The sequence below is a fragment of the Odontesthes bonariensis genome, chromosome 12 (assembly GCF_027942865.1).
Source record: "Odontesthes bonariensis isolate fOdoBon6 chromosome 12, fOdoBon6.hap1, whole genome shotgun sequence".
NCBI classification, from domain to species: Eukaryota; Metazoa; Chordata; class Actinopteri; order Atheriniformes; family Atherinopsidae; genus Odontesthes; species Odontesthes bonariensis.
In genome coordinates, this window is record NC_134517.1 from 36108626 (window position 1) to 36122484 (window position 13859).

Here is a 13859-nt window from a genome sequence, read left to right on the forward strand (position 1 = left end):
CAGCAGACAGCAACAGACTTTTACAGAATAAAAGCCTGTGAGCAACAGACTTTTACAAAATAAAAGCCTGTGAGCAACAGACTTTTACAAAATAAAAGCCTGTGAGCGACAGACTTTTACAAAATAAAAGCCTGTGAGCGACAGACTTTTACAAAATAAAAGCCTGTGAGCAACAGACTTTTACAATAATAAAACAAATGATAAAACAGGGGGGGTCCGTGGCGTAGTGGGTTGAGCAGCCGCCCCATGCAGAGCCCCATGCGGTTCGAGTCCTGTATCGGACGGCCCTGTGCTGCATGTTGTTCCCCCTCTCTCTGCCCCCTGCTTCCTGTCTCTCTGAACTGTCCTATCCATTAAAGGCACAAAAGCCCCTAAAAAGAACAATAAAAAATGTGAAAAACTGCATTAATGCAAAATATCGGCGTTAAATAAATAACGAGTTAACTCGCCCAGCCCTAATCATAAGTCTAAACCCCTTCTTTGTACGTCTCAGGTACTTAATGCTGAAGGTGAGTTTTGACTGAATGAAAAACTTTCTCCTCTCTGAGCAGAAAGGAGAAGAAGAAGATATTTGGCCTGAAAATGAAAAAGAAGAAGAAGCAGCTCGACTCAGACCTGGTTCTGGCAAACAAGGGAGCTGTGGGTAAGGCCTCCAAAGCAAACACACACTCGTGTTTTTACAGACCGTCTCTGACTGTAGACTAACCCTTGTCAAACAGTCAATACTGAACTGAGTCACTGTGATGATGGGTAATTTACTTTCTGGGACAACTCATCATCATTCACAATAAACCGACGGGCTGATAAAAGATTTTATGGTTTCCTGATGAGGCTGGAAGAGTTTCTGCCTCAGCAGGATGTGGGAGCGGCCCCGATCTGAGGCCCACAGAGAGGTCTGCGTGATGTGGTGTCAGTTTGGGGTTATTTTTGTGTTTGTGTGCAGATAACGAGGCTGAGGTGACCCCCGAAGTGCCTCCGCTGCAGGACGGAGAAAATGCCGAGGATCAGCTGGTAGTCAGAAGCAGAATAATAACGAAGAGTAAGAGGTCAGAAATATTAACATTAATATTAATATTAAAATGGCAGAGTAAAAGTTCTGTACCCTTCTCCATGTTTGGTGGATCCGCCGATTACTTTCTTTTCCTGTTCCACAGCAGACAGCAGCAGACTTTTACAAAATAAAAGCCTGTGAGCAGCAGACTTTTACAGAATAAAAGCCTGTGAGCAGCAGACTTTTACAAAATAAAAGCCTGTGAGCAGCAGACTTTTACAAAATGAAAGCCTGTGAGCGACAGACTTTTACAAAATAAAAGCCTGTGAGCAGCAGACTTTTAAAAATAAAAGCCTGTGAGCAACAGCCTTTTACAAAATAAAAGCCTGTGAGCAACAGACTTTTACAAAATAAAAGCCTGTGAGCAACAGACTTTTACAAAATAAAAACCTGTGAGCAACAGACTTATACAATAATAAAACCTGCGTTAATGCGCGATAAGATATTAATCGGCGTTAAATAATTAGGCGGTTAACGCGATAATAACGAGTTAACTCGCCCTATTTATTATTGATCACTGGGCGGTTGTAAATCAGGAGGTAAATCGATTGTCCCTCAATCAGAAGGTTGCTTGATCAATCCCAACTTCATCTAAAATCTTTCAAATGTTGAATTTGAGGGTAAATTCTTTCTTCGTGGGGTGCCACAGGGATCCGTCTTTGCCCCACTGCTTTTCACACCATTCATGGATAACGTCAATGCTTCTCCTGTCAGTTCGGTCATGGACACGTGACACACTGACCTGTAATGTGAAACTTCCACAGGGCCAAGCTGCAAACTAACATCCAGGACAGTGAGGGGAAACCACAGAGCTTCCAGGTAACAGCGTACACAGCCCACAGATCACCTGATGCGTGCTACATGATTCATGTGTTCATGTGTCTTACAGATCGCCATCAACATCACAGAAGCCAGGCAGCTGGTGGGAGAAAACATCGACCCCAGCGTGGTGATTGAGATCGGTGATGAGAAGAAACAGACGACAGTCAAAGAAGGAACCAACGCTCCTTTTTACAATGAGGTGAGAACACATCTGGATCATCTGTGAAGCCAGCCTGTGAAATCTGCTCACTTTCAGTGACTCTTTTCTCTCCATCAGTATTTCGTGTTCGACTTCTTTGCCCATAAAGAGGTCTTCTTCGACAAAGTCATCAAGCTGACGGTGGGTGAAAACTGCTGGTGTCGTCTGCGGGTTTATGGGATCTGAAAGCATTTGTGATGATTCATCTGGTTCACTTTGTGGACGTTTCTCTCTCCAGGTGGTTCACTCAAAGATGCTGAGGACTTCCTTTGTTGGGTCGTTTAAGCTGGACGTGTGGACGGTCTACAAACAGCCAGGTTCACCTTATTTGGGCCCGGCATCTGATTAAAATAGACGAGATCTGTGCAGTATGGGGGGCCAACGAAGACATTATTTAGGATTAGCTCACTTACTCAACTCAACTCAACTCAACTCAACTTTATTCATAAAGCCCTTTAAAACAGAAGTGGCTGAAACTAAGTGCTGTACATGAGTAACAACACGAAATATAAACATAAAACATAAGAACAATGTAAAAACAATAATAAACAATAACAATATATATATTTTTTTTACATACATATCTTTATTAGGTTGTCAATATACAATCCAAGATCAATCTGAAAGGATACATTTGACCTATTTTTCCCCTTTTAGAACTCCCACAACCACCTCCCCCAACCTAGAGTCACATTTACTTGACTTAGTCACATAACAATGGGTAATAATGCTAATAAGCAAACACAACTCTATCCCCACCCCAAAGAAAAAAGAAAAAATAAATAATAAAAAAAAGGGGGGGAGGTAGGGGTGAACAGGAATAAAATAAAATAAAATAAAATAAAATAAAATAAAATAAAATAAAATAAATTAAATTAAATTAAATTAAATTAAATTAAATTAAATTAAATAAATGGGAACATTCAGAGGAGTAACAATAACAATATTAAAACAATAAAACAATAACAGAAACAGAGTCTCATGCTGGGTTAAAACCCAGGGAATAAAAATGGGTTTTAAGGTCGGTTTTAAAAATGGGCAGAGAAGGGGCGTGTCTTATGTGAAATGGAAATGTTACAAACGTATGAAATCAAACTGAAAGCCTTACGCACAGAGGGAAGCTCCATGTTTGGTGTAAAATCTGTGCACACTCCTTGAAGAGCTTTGATTTTTAGACGACCCCACACTGGAAAAAATCTAAATCTTACCAAGTATATTTTTCTCATTGAGTATCTCATTACACTTAATATAAGACACAACTGCCTAACAAGTACCATTTTTTCCAAAAAAAAAAAAAAAAAAAAAAAAAAAAATAATAATAATAATAATAATAATAATAATAATAATAATAAATAAATAAAAATAAAATAAAAAAATATTATATATATATATATATATTGATGGTGATGATAAAAATGTACATGTTGTACAACTCTACCAATAAACAAAGTAACGGAAAAAAAAAGTACTATTTCAGCCAGATATAGGGACTTGTTTTAATACAATACATCTGGAATATCTTGTTAAGTGAAAAAGTCTTGAAAACAAATTGTTTTGAGTCATATTTCACATGAAACAAGCTTTTTTTTTCATTTGAAGAGGTTTTTAAGCTAATTTCAAGATCACTTTTATCTCAAAAGTCCTAAACATCACATTTTATTTCAAGAAACCTGGACAAGCTGATTTTCACTAGTTCCATTGGCAGATTTATTTGCTTATTTCAAGCAAAAACATCTTTAATTTGTTGTTTTTTTAGCTTATTTTTGGAGGGGCATTTTTTCCAGTGCATGAGTCATATTCAAGTCACACTTGCTGGATGATAATATCTCTGTCCCGCTCCCTCAGGGCACCAGTTTGTCAATAAGTGGGCCATGCTGACCAATCCTGGGGACATCAGCACAGGAGTCAAAGGTTATGTCAAGTGTGACATCAGCGTCTCGGGGAAGGGAGACGCTGTGCAGCCCGGAGCGAAAGCAAGTGATGCTGAAGAGCAAATAGACAAGTATGACTCCCGTTTATCTCTGGGCTGATGTTCAGGAGCATCTTTGTGAACCATCTCAGAAACATCAGCAGAATTAAAGGTTTCCAGGAGAAACTCATCCATGCATCCATCTCCAGCAGACTCCATCACTATAACGCTCTTTTAACTGGACTTCCCACAAAGAGCATTAAACATCTGCAGCTCATCCAGAACGCTGCTGCTGGAGTTTTAACCCGGACTAAGAGATCTGAACACATCACAGCAGCTTTAAAATCTTTACTCTGGCTTCCAGTCAGTCACAGAATAGATTTTAAAAGCCTGCTGATGGTTTACAATCTGTGATCTGTTCAGAGAATATAAAGCCAGCAGAGCTCTTAGATCCAAGGACTCAGGTCAGCTGGTCCAGTCCAGAGTCCAGACTAAACATGGAGAAGCAGCATTTAGCTGTTATGCTGCAAACAAGTGGAACAAACTGCCAGTGGAGATTAAACTTTCACCAAATGGAGACATTTTTAAATCCAGGTTAAAGACATTTCTGTTCTCATGTGTCTATGCATGAAATCTGCACGCTATCTTTGAACTTATCTGGACTGTTGCTGGTTTTTAAATTCATTTAAATTATTTTATTTGTTTCTCTTTATATTCTTTTATGTATTTTTAATGCTTCTTCCACTCCCTGCTGCAATGCTTTTATTTTAATGTAAAGCACTTTGAACTGTTTTGGACATGAAATGTGCTATACAAATAAATTTTATTTGATTTATTTGAACTTCCTCAGTGGAATGGACCCATTTTTTAGGTCTTTGCGGTCCGTACGTGGGGCATCGTGTCGAGTCCTTAGAAGGCAGGTTGAACTGGCTGTAATGGGTCCTCTCTGACTGGACTCTGCTCTGTTTGTCATCAGGAACCTGCTGATCCCAGAGGGGTTTCCCTCCGAGCGACCATGGGCTCGTTTCTGCGTGAAGGTGTACCGAGCCGAGGGCCTCCCTCGGAACAACTCCAGCATCATGGCCAACGTCACCAAGGCCTTCATAGGAGACAACACGGCCCTCATAGACCCGTATGTGGTGGTCAGCTTCTTCAAACAAGTGGTGGGTGGAGTGTCCTCTTTAATTTAGAGTTAATCAGGAAGCTGTCCTGAAGTTGAGCTGCAGCAAATCTGATAAACTGGTGTTTGACATCAGACTGTGAGGTTAAACTTCTGTCAAAGTGGCTGAATTAGAAGTACATTTCATTTGATGCTGATACTCATCCACACTCATTCAAACCAAAGAAAGAAATAGAGATTTTTCTCTGTTTGATGCCGTATTATATTGGAATAACCAAGGAAAGTTCATTTGGTAAAAGGACTGACATAAAACTAGGGCTGGGCGAGTTAACTCGTTATTTATTTAACGCCGATAAATATTTAATCGCGCATTAACGCAGGTTTTTATTTATTTATTTGTTTTTTCATTTTAAATATAAAAAAACATTTAAAAAAAATAAAAAAATAAAAAATTTTGGTAGAGAGAGGGTGAACGACATGCAGCACAGGGTCAGCTGCAGCGAGGACTGTAGCGTCTGTACATGGGGCGGCTGCTCAACCCACTACACCACAGACCCCCCCTGTTTTATTATTTATTTTATTATTGTAGAAGTCTGTTGCTCACAGGCTTTTATTTTGTAAAAGTCTGTTTTTCACAGGCTTTTATTCTGTAAAAGTCTGCTGCTCACAGGCTTTTATTCTGTAAAAGTCTGTTGCTCACAGGCTTTTATTCTGTAAAAGTCTGCTGCTCACAGGCTTTTATTCTGTAAAAGTCTGTTGCTCACAGGCTTTTATTCTGTAAAAGTCTGTCGCTCACAGGCTTTTATTCTGTAAAAGTCTGTCGCTCACAGGCTTTTATTCTGTAAAAGTCTGTCGCTCACAGGCTTTTATTCTGTAAAAGTCTGTTGCTCACAGGCTTTTATTTTGTAAAAGTCTGTCGCTCACAGGCTTTTATTTTGTAAAAGTCTGTTGCTCACAGGCTTTTATTCTGTAAAAGTCTGCTGCTCACAGGCTTTTATTTTGTAAAAGTCTGCTGCTCACAGGCTTTTATTCTGTAAAAGTCTGCTGCTCACAGGCTTTTATTTTGTAAAAGTCTGTTGCTCACAGGCTTTTATTGTGTAAAAGTCTGTTGCTCACAGGCTTTTATTATTGTAAAAGTCTGTTGCTCACAGGCTTTTATTTTGTAAAAGTCTGCTGCTGTCTGCTGTGGAACAGGAAAAGAAAGTAATCGGCGGATCCACCAAACATGGAGAAGGATACGGAACTTTTACTCGGCCATTTTCATGTTAAAGTTCTTCCAGACGGCGGAGTCGACAGAACCAAAGTCATCTGTAAACTCTGCCAAGTTGAATTGTCTTCTCAGCGTAGTAGTTCCAGTCTAAAATATCACTTAAAGGCAAAACACACAACTGATAGCAGCAAGTCATTCAAGGAAACAGACAGTGGAGCGAGGCTTCTACATAAAAACTACAGAAAGATGCTGATGTTAAAAGTGTGTTTGCACAACAAATGTTATGGCACTTTCATTCATATGGCAGCACATTTAAAATACAGCTAAATGCTAAAAGCTATATGTTACTTTTGGATTCATTTTTGGATTCTGCGTACAAATGTGATTAATCGTGATTAATCAGGGAAATCATGTGATTAATTAGATTAAACATTTTAATCGCTGCCCAGCCCTAATTAAAATGTTTATGAAGCAGGATATCTGACATCTGGTGGCGTTTATTTGATTTTTTTTTGAGTTTCCAGCTGTTATCTGATGAAACCTAACTCTGGTAATAGCTTTTAAACATATATCATATACCCCTGGAAGGTTTTTGCTACTGTATGCTCTTCACACCTTAATTTAAAAGGGAAAGATATTCAAATATTTCTGCTCGCTTTAAATCATCTGATGAAACTCTTTGTAAAGTCAGAAAATTAGCTTTCATGTGAGATCACTCTGCCTCGTGAAGCAGACGGATCCTCGTTAGACTCGTAATTATTGATAGAAAAGGATGTCAGCATCACATTTGTAGGAATTCTAGACGTTTTCTTGAAGAAATAACCTCCTTGTGGCTGCAGAGATGAGTTTATGACTCGGTATAAGTTGCTGTTTGTGTCTCTCAGGGCCGGACGTCCACTCAGAGGTCCACAGCAGACCCGGCGTGGAACGAGCAGATCGTCTTCACCGAGATGTTTCCTCCTTTGTGTCAGAGACTGAAGATTCAGGTCCGACTGCTTCTCCCTGAACCTTTTCATATGGTTTACACACGAGATGAAACTGCGGTTACACGCGTGTAAATGTCTTCTCGTAGGTCTGGGACGAAGGAAGCATGAGCGACGTTGCCATAGGAACCCACTACTTTGACCTGAGACGCATCTCCAATGAGCAGGATGGAGACAAAGGTGAGGAGAGAGCAGGCAGGAGGTCAGGAGGGTGGAGGAGGAGATGCTGAGAATGACTTTTCGGTCCATCCTGCTCGTCTTCAGGGTTTTTGCCAACGTTTGGGCCGGCGTGGATCAACCTGTACGGCTCGGCCCGAAACTTCTCCCTGGGCGACGACACGGCGGAGCTTAATGAGGGCATCGGAGAGGGCGTGTCCTACAGGTGATGGCTGTACTTTTACGTTTCAATCAAGAGAAAATGCCTTGTTTGGTAGGTGATGAACACATTTAGTATCGATTTTTCAGTCGCGGGTATCAATTTATTTTTTTAATTAAAATTTTTATTTCAATTCAATTTTTATTTTTTAAAGCAAACTTTATTGAAAAGTTTACAATGTTATAATGAGTGAAAACACAGACCATTAAGGTAATACAACACAATGCCAGGGGGTCACATTCCACAAAACAGTGATAAATTAGTTGATAAAAATGTTGAATAACGTGCACAGCTCTCACGTTTGTGACGTGTTCGTTTGTTTCTGTTTATCTGGCTGTGTCGTCCTTCCGGTTCAAAGGTCGGACCACCGGTCCAATCAGCGACGATTCATGTCAAATCACACTGTCCCTTTTTTTCCCCCAGAAAATGATCGAAGTCTATCAAATCGTATCGTATCGTATCAAATTTAATTAAATTTAATTGAATCGTATTGTATCGAATCGAATCGAATCGTATCGAATCATATAGAATCGAATCGAATCGAATCGAATTGAATTGAATCGAATCGAATCGTATCGTATCGCATCGAATCGAATCATATTGAATCGAATCGAATCGAATGGAATCGAATTGAATTGAATCGTATCGAATGGAATTGTATCGAATCATATCGTATCGAATCGTATGTATCGTATCGTATTGAATTGAATTGAATTTAATCGAATCGAATCGTATCGAATCATATCGACTCATATCAAATCTAATCGAATCGTATCGTATCGCATCGTATGGTTTGTGATGAACAGAGTTCCACTGTGGTGTCAGGGGTCGAGTCTACCTGGAGCTGGCGGTGGAGATCCTGTCAGGGGGGGCCGGCTCAGAGTCCAAAATCAGCCGAATGATCAAACCTGTGAAAGACGCTAAAGGAGGCAAAGCTGGAGGGAAGGATGGCAAGACTCCTGCAGCAGGTGGAGGAGGAGGAGGCGCTGCTGAGGAGGACAAAGGCCGAGCGGCAGCACCAGAGGTCCTGCCGGTGGAATCTCCCCCTGCGGTAAGAACAAACTGATCTGATCCACAGAAATATGGTGAAATAAGGGACTGATGCCACATTTAAAAGGCTTTTTTTGAAAGATTAGATGTAAGTGCAAATTAGTGTTGCCGGAGAGCAACCAGAGAGTCCCAGATCAGTCGCAGTTTCTCAATCTATTTTAGTGAAAAAATATATTCATGTATTTATTATGGCTGGGCGAGTTAACTCGTTATTAACGCGCTAACTCGTTATTATTTAATCCCGATAAATATTTTATCGCGCATTAACGCAGGTTTTATTCATTCATTTTTAAGAAATAAATAATAAAAATTTGGGGGCTTTTGTGCCTTTAATGGATAGGAAAGTTCAGAGAGACAGGAAGCAGGGGGCAGAGAGAGGGGGAACAACATGCAGCACAGGGCCGTCCGATGCGGAACTCGTTAATTATTTAACGCAGATAAATATTTCATCGTGCAGTAACGCAGGTTTTTCTTTCTTTCTTTATTTATTCTTGATTTTAAAATAAAAATAAAACATTTTTGGCAGAGAGAGGGGGAACAATATGCAGCACAGGGCCGTCCGATGTGGGACTCGAACCCACAATCGTTGCCCAGCCCTAGTCCATATAATAAAAACAAGGTGAAGTTTCCTCCAGCTGGGCTTCAGCACGCTGCTTTGTGCCGCTCTCAGCTGAAACTTTAAGGCTTTTCTCAGACTTAAATGACGTGATTAAACACGATGAAGCAACAGAACAGTGTCTCTGTGTCCAGCTGACTGAAGACAGCAGCTTTCTGCTGTTCGGTGCGCTGCTCGAAGCTACGATGATCGACAGGAAGATCGGAGACAAACCAATCAGCTTTGAGTTCTCCCTGGGTGAGTCCCTGCGGCTGCTTTACGTTTTCTCTCACAGTCATCACATTTAACAGCTCATTTACCATCAAGCCTGCAGATAAAATCATGCAACGGTCCTTCCGTCTTATTCTTTACGACCCCTCCTTGTATTTTGTTTCCGCTTTCAGGTAACTATGGCAACGTGTTGGAGTCCCCGGGCCAGCCCAGCGTCTCCAACCCCGCTGTGACCCGCGGGAGAAAAGTTCTGGACGTCCCAGACGGCGGCAGCTTGTTCGGCTCCTCCCCCAGCAGGCCGACCTCCCCTCTCTTACCCAGAGAACCCGTGGACGCCGGCGTGGGCTGGAAGTCCGCCACAGCTCCGGAGAGACCGCTCATCGTGGAAGGAAACAGGTTGCTCCAGAGAAGCTGGATGCTGTTTTCTGTGAATAAATCCTCCTGCTGGAGAACATTTCTCCTGATTACTCTCTATAACTGTGTGTGATTGCATTCAGGCACTACATGTATTTGCCTCTGGAGAAGCAGAAGCCGTGTGTTAATGTGCTGAGTCACTGGGAGGACCGAACCTACAGACTGTACAACTCAAACATGCTGGAGAATATAGCACTTCTGTTTGTAAGTACACACCCAGACTTTGGCTGTCTTCCAAACCACATACTACATACTGCATACTGCATACTGCATACTGCATACTGCATACTACATACTGCATACTACATACTGCATACTGCATACTGCATACTACATACTACATAATACATACTACATACTACATACTGCATACTACATACTGCATACTGCATACTACATACTACATACTGCATGCCACATACTACATACTGCATACTGCATACTGCATACTACATACTACATACTGCATTCTACATACTGCATACTGCATGCCACATACTACATACTGCATACTGCATACTGCATACTACATACTACATACTGCATTCTACATACTGCATACTGCATACTGCATACTACATACTACATACTGCATGCCACATACTACATACTGCATACTGCATACTGCATACTACATACTACATACTGCATTCTACATACTGCATACTGCATACTGCATACTGCATACTACATACTACATACTACATACTACATACTGCATGCTACATAATACATACTACATACTACATACTACCTACTGCATACTACATACTACATACTACATACTACATACTGCATGCTACATAATACATACTACATACTACATACTACCTACTGCATACTACATACTGCATACTGCATACTACATACTGCATGCTACATAATACATACTACATACTACATACTGCATACTGCATACTACATACTGCATACTGCATACTACATACTGCATACTACATACTACATACTACATACTGCATACTACATACTACATACTGCATACTACATACTACATACTGCATACTGCATACTACATACTACATACTGCATACTACATACTGCATACTGCATACTGCATACTGCCTACTGCATACTACATACTACATACTGCATGCTACATACTACATACTCATCAATCAGACAGTGTGCAGAGCGTTTACCCAAAATGCATTTCGCTCCTGCCCGAGCCGAAATCAGCCGGCCTGAAGCTGATTTCTCTTAAGCTCTAAACTCTGTAAACTTTAGCAACATTTGAAACATTTTCAGGAGAGAAAGTAGTCGTTTAGATCCCCAACGTGTTGAAAACCTGACAAAATACCGGCTGTTTACAATTTTGTTCCCACGAATTCGGCGCTACTAAAGCTAGCCGCAGTGAGCAACGCACTTCCTGTTATTTTCACAAAATAAAATACCCGTTGCCTTTTATCATAGGGAAAGCCATTACCATACAATTGGTGCTTTTGTTTTGAAAACAGGAAGTGAACCTGCCCTCGTTGTAGCTAGCTTGAAACTGCCGTTTTTACAGGAAATGACGATCCGCGACGTCACGTTACGTTGCATCTTGGGTAGTTTGAGTATGAGTAGTAACCTCATGATGCATACCCAACATTTAGGAGAATCTAGTATGCATCCGGGAACTTCTCGCTTACTCAAACTCGCATACTAACTCAAACAGTTAGTAGGAGTAGTATGCGGTTTGGAACACAGCCTTTGACTTTGTCCGAATGATAGAAAGTTGTGGCATCCTCCATTCTAAGCTCTAAGCAAACGGCATTAATGTCCACATCCATCCATTAAAGAGGCAGCATCCAGTCATTGTAGAGCCTCAGAGCGTGTTGTGCACAGGTAGAGCACAAAGTTCCCAGAGTCGGAACTTCTTTTTATGACATCCTGCAGCCGTGATGAGTTTTATTTGTCAGATAAGTCGGCAGAGGTTGTGTAAAACACACCAGCTGTGAAGCAGTCAGGTGTCACCTGGTTGGGTTTGAGTGTAGCTCCTAACAGAGATGATGAGCTGGTAACATGAAATAAGATGGATGGGAACCGTTAAAAACCCGGGAAGCTGGCGTCACGGTTTGTTTAGACGCTTCCCACCTGCTCTGAGGGTTTTATGTGCAACAGACGGATACTGAAAACTTTGTGCACTCAAACTGTAAAATCTACTCCTCCTAACCAAGTGTGTCCACTGCAAGCTGAACAAAGACGTCTTCATTATCAATATATTAACTAGGGCTGAGCAATTTTATCGATACTGCGTTATATATCGATATTTCGTTTCCCGATAAAGTATCGATTTTTCAGCCACGAGTATTGATTTATTTTTAATTAAAATTTTTTTTTTTTTTAAAGCAAACTTTATTGAAAAGTCAGACGTTACAATGAGTGAAAACACAGAACATTAATATAACACAACACAATGCCAGGGAGTCCCATTCTAAAAAACGGTAATAAATTAGTTGATAAAAATGTTGTATAAAGTGCACAGCTCTCACGTTTGTGACGTGTTCGTTTGTTTCTGTTTATCTGGCGGTGTTGTCCTTCCGGTTCAACGGTCGGACCACCGGTCCAATCAGCGACGATTCATGTCAAATCACACTGTCCCTTTTTTCCCCAGAAAATTATGTAAGTGTATCGAATTGAATCGAATCGAATTGTATCAAATCTAATCGTATTGAATCGTATCAAATTGAATCGTATTGAATCTTATCGTATCTTATCGAATCGTATCATACCGTTGACTGAATATTGTGTATTGTATCGTATGATTAGTGTATCTCTACAGCCCTAATATTAACTTATAAAACCTGCTGCATGTCACTTAAAGGATAAGACCGGTTTTTTGACATTGGGCCCTTGATTTCACATTATAACATGATGTTCTACTCACCCCTGCTTGTTGTTGGTCATTTGGAGCTGTTCCGAAGATATTCGCGAGGCGTCTGGCTGCTCTCTTGAGATATTCGGCCATGAAACGGTTTCCTATGGGCAAGCTTATACAGGTACAAACTATGCTGTTTATAATTTATTAATTACTCTACACCAGCACTGATAACGTGGAGGTGCGTCGCTTACTTAAAAAAATCCGGGTTATTGTAATTTTGATTTTTTTGTCGTAAAGTGGGTGTTACTGACGTCCTTGTCGTGCTACTGCCACAGGCAGCCCACAGACCTGCTGCCTCTTTATTCATTCGGCTAAAATTCAAAATTAGTAACCCGGATTTTTTTAAGTAAGCGACGCACCACCACGTTATCAGTGCTAGTGTAGAGTAATTAATAAATTATAAACAGCATAGTTTGTACCTGTATAACATTGCCCATAGGAAACCGTTTCATGGCCGAATATCTCAAGAGAGCAGCCAGACGCCTCGCGAATATCTTCTGAACAGCTCCAAATGTTCAACAACAAGCAGGGGTGAGTAGAACATCATGTTATAATCTGAAATCAAGGGCACAATGTCAAAAAACCGGTCTTATCCTTTAGTAAGATGAACACATTGCAGAATCTCAAAGGACAACAATCAGTTTACTTTGATAAACCCTCAAAAAACAGAGATTCCATCTCTTCCTTCTCCACCAGATTTGGAAGTTTTTTGCTAAATAAAACAAAAACTAACCAGAAAAATCTGGTTTCAAACCGAGGTCAGAGGAGAGAGGACGCTCCCGTCCCAGGATGCAACACACTGTGACATGCGCTCACATTCTCAGTCCTCTGAGGGGATCGCGGCCCTCTGCCACAAGCAGATCCAGGCCAGCAAAAAGCAGACTGAGGTCCCTCTTTTCTCTACTTTTCACACAACTTTGCAGCTCAAAGTGTGACAAAAACAAAACGGGTCAAAAAGCACCAGCGTCTCGCAGCTCTGTCTCAGACCCTAACACAGATCCCTGCTCAGCCCGCCATT

The 13859-nt window shown here is 40.8% G+C and overlaps 1 protein-coding gene across 3 annotated transcripts in view; it reads left to right on the forward strand.

Moving 5' to 3' along the window:
• Positions 1–559: 559 nt before the first annotated feature.
• Positions 560–13859, forward strand: part of fer1l6 (fer-1 like family member 6) — a 47928-nt gene continuing 34628 nt past the window's right edge. For all 3 annotated transcript variants that reach the window (XM_075480310.1, XM_075480312.1, XM_075480311.1), the window contains exons 1-15: positions 560–643; positions 944–1046; positions 1816–1870; positions 1941–2072; positions 2151–2213; positions 2311–2389; positions 3918–4074; positions 4958–5144; positions 7196–7297; positions 7384–7474; positions 7559–7676; positions 8496–8721; positions 9471–9573; positions 9720–9942; positions 10044–10164. In XM_075480310.1, the coding sequence (XP_075336425.1) occupies positions 583–643; positions 944–1046; positions 1816–1870; positions 1941–2072; positions 2151–2213; positions 2311–2389; positions 3918–4074; positions 4958–5144; positions 7196–7297; positions 7384–7474; positions 7559–7676; positions 8496–8721; positions 9471–9573; positions 9720–9942; positions 10044–10164 (1821 nt within the window). In that variant the 5' untranslated portion in view covers positions 560–582. The remainder of the gene's footprint in view (positions 644–943; positions 1047–1815; positions 1871–1940; positions 2073–2150; positions 2214–2310; positions 2390–3917; positions 4075–4957; positions 5145–7195; positions 7298–7383; positions 7475–7558; positions 7677–8495; positions 8722–9470; positions 9574–9719; positions 9943–10043; positions 10165–13859) is intronic.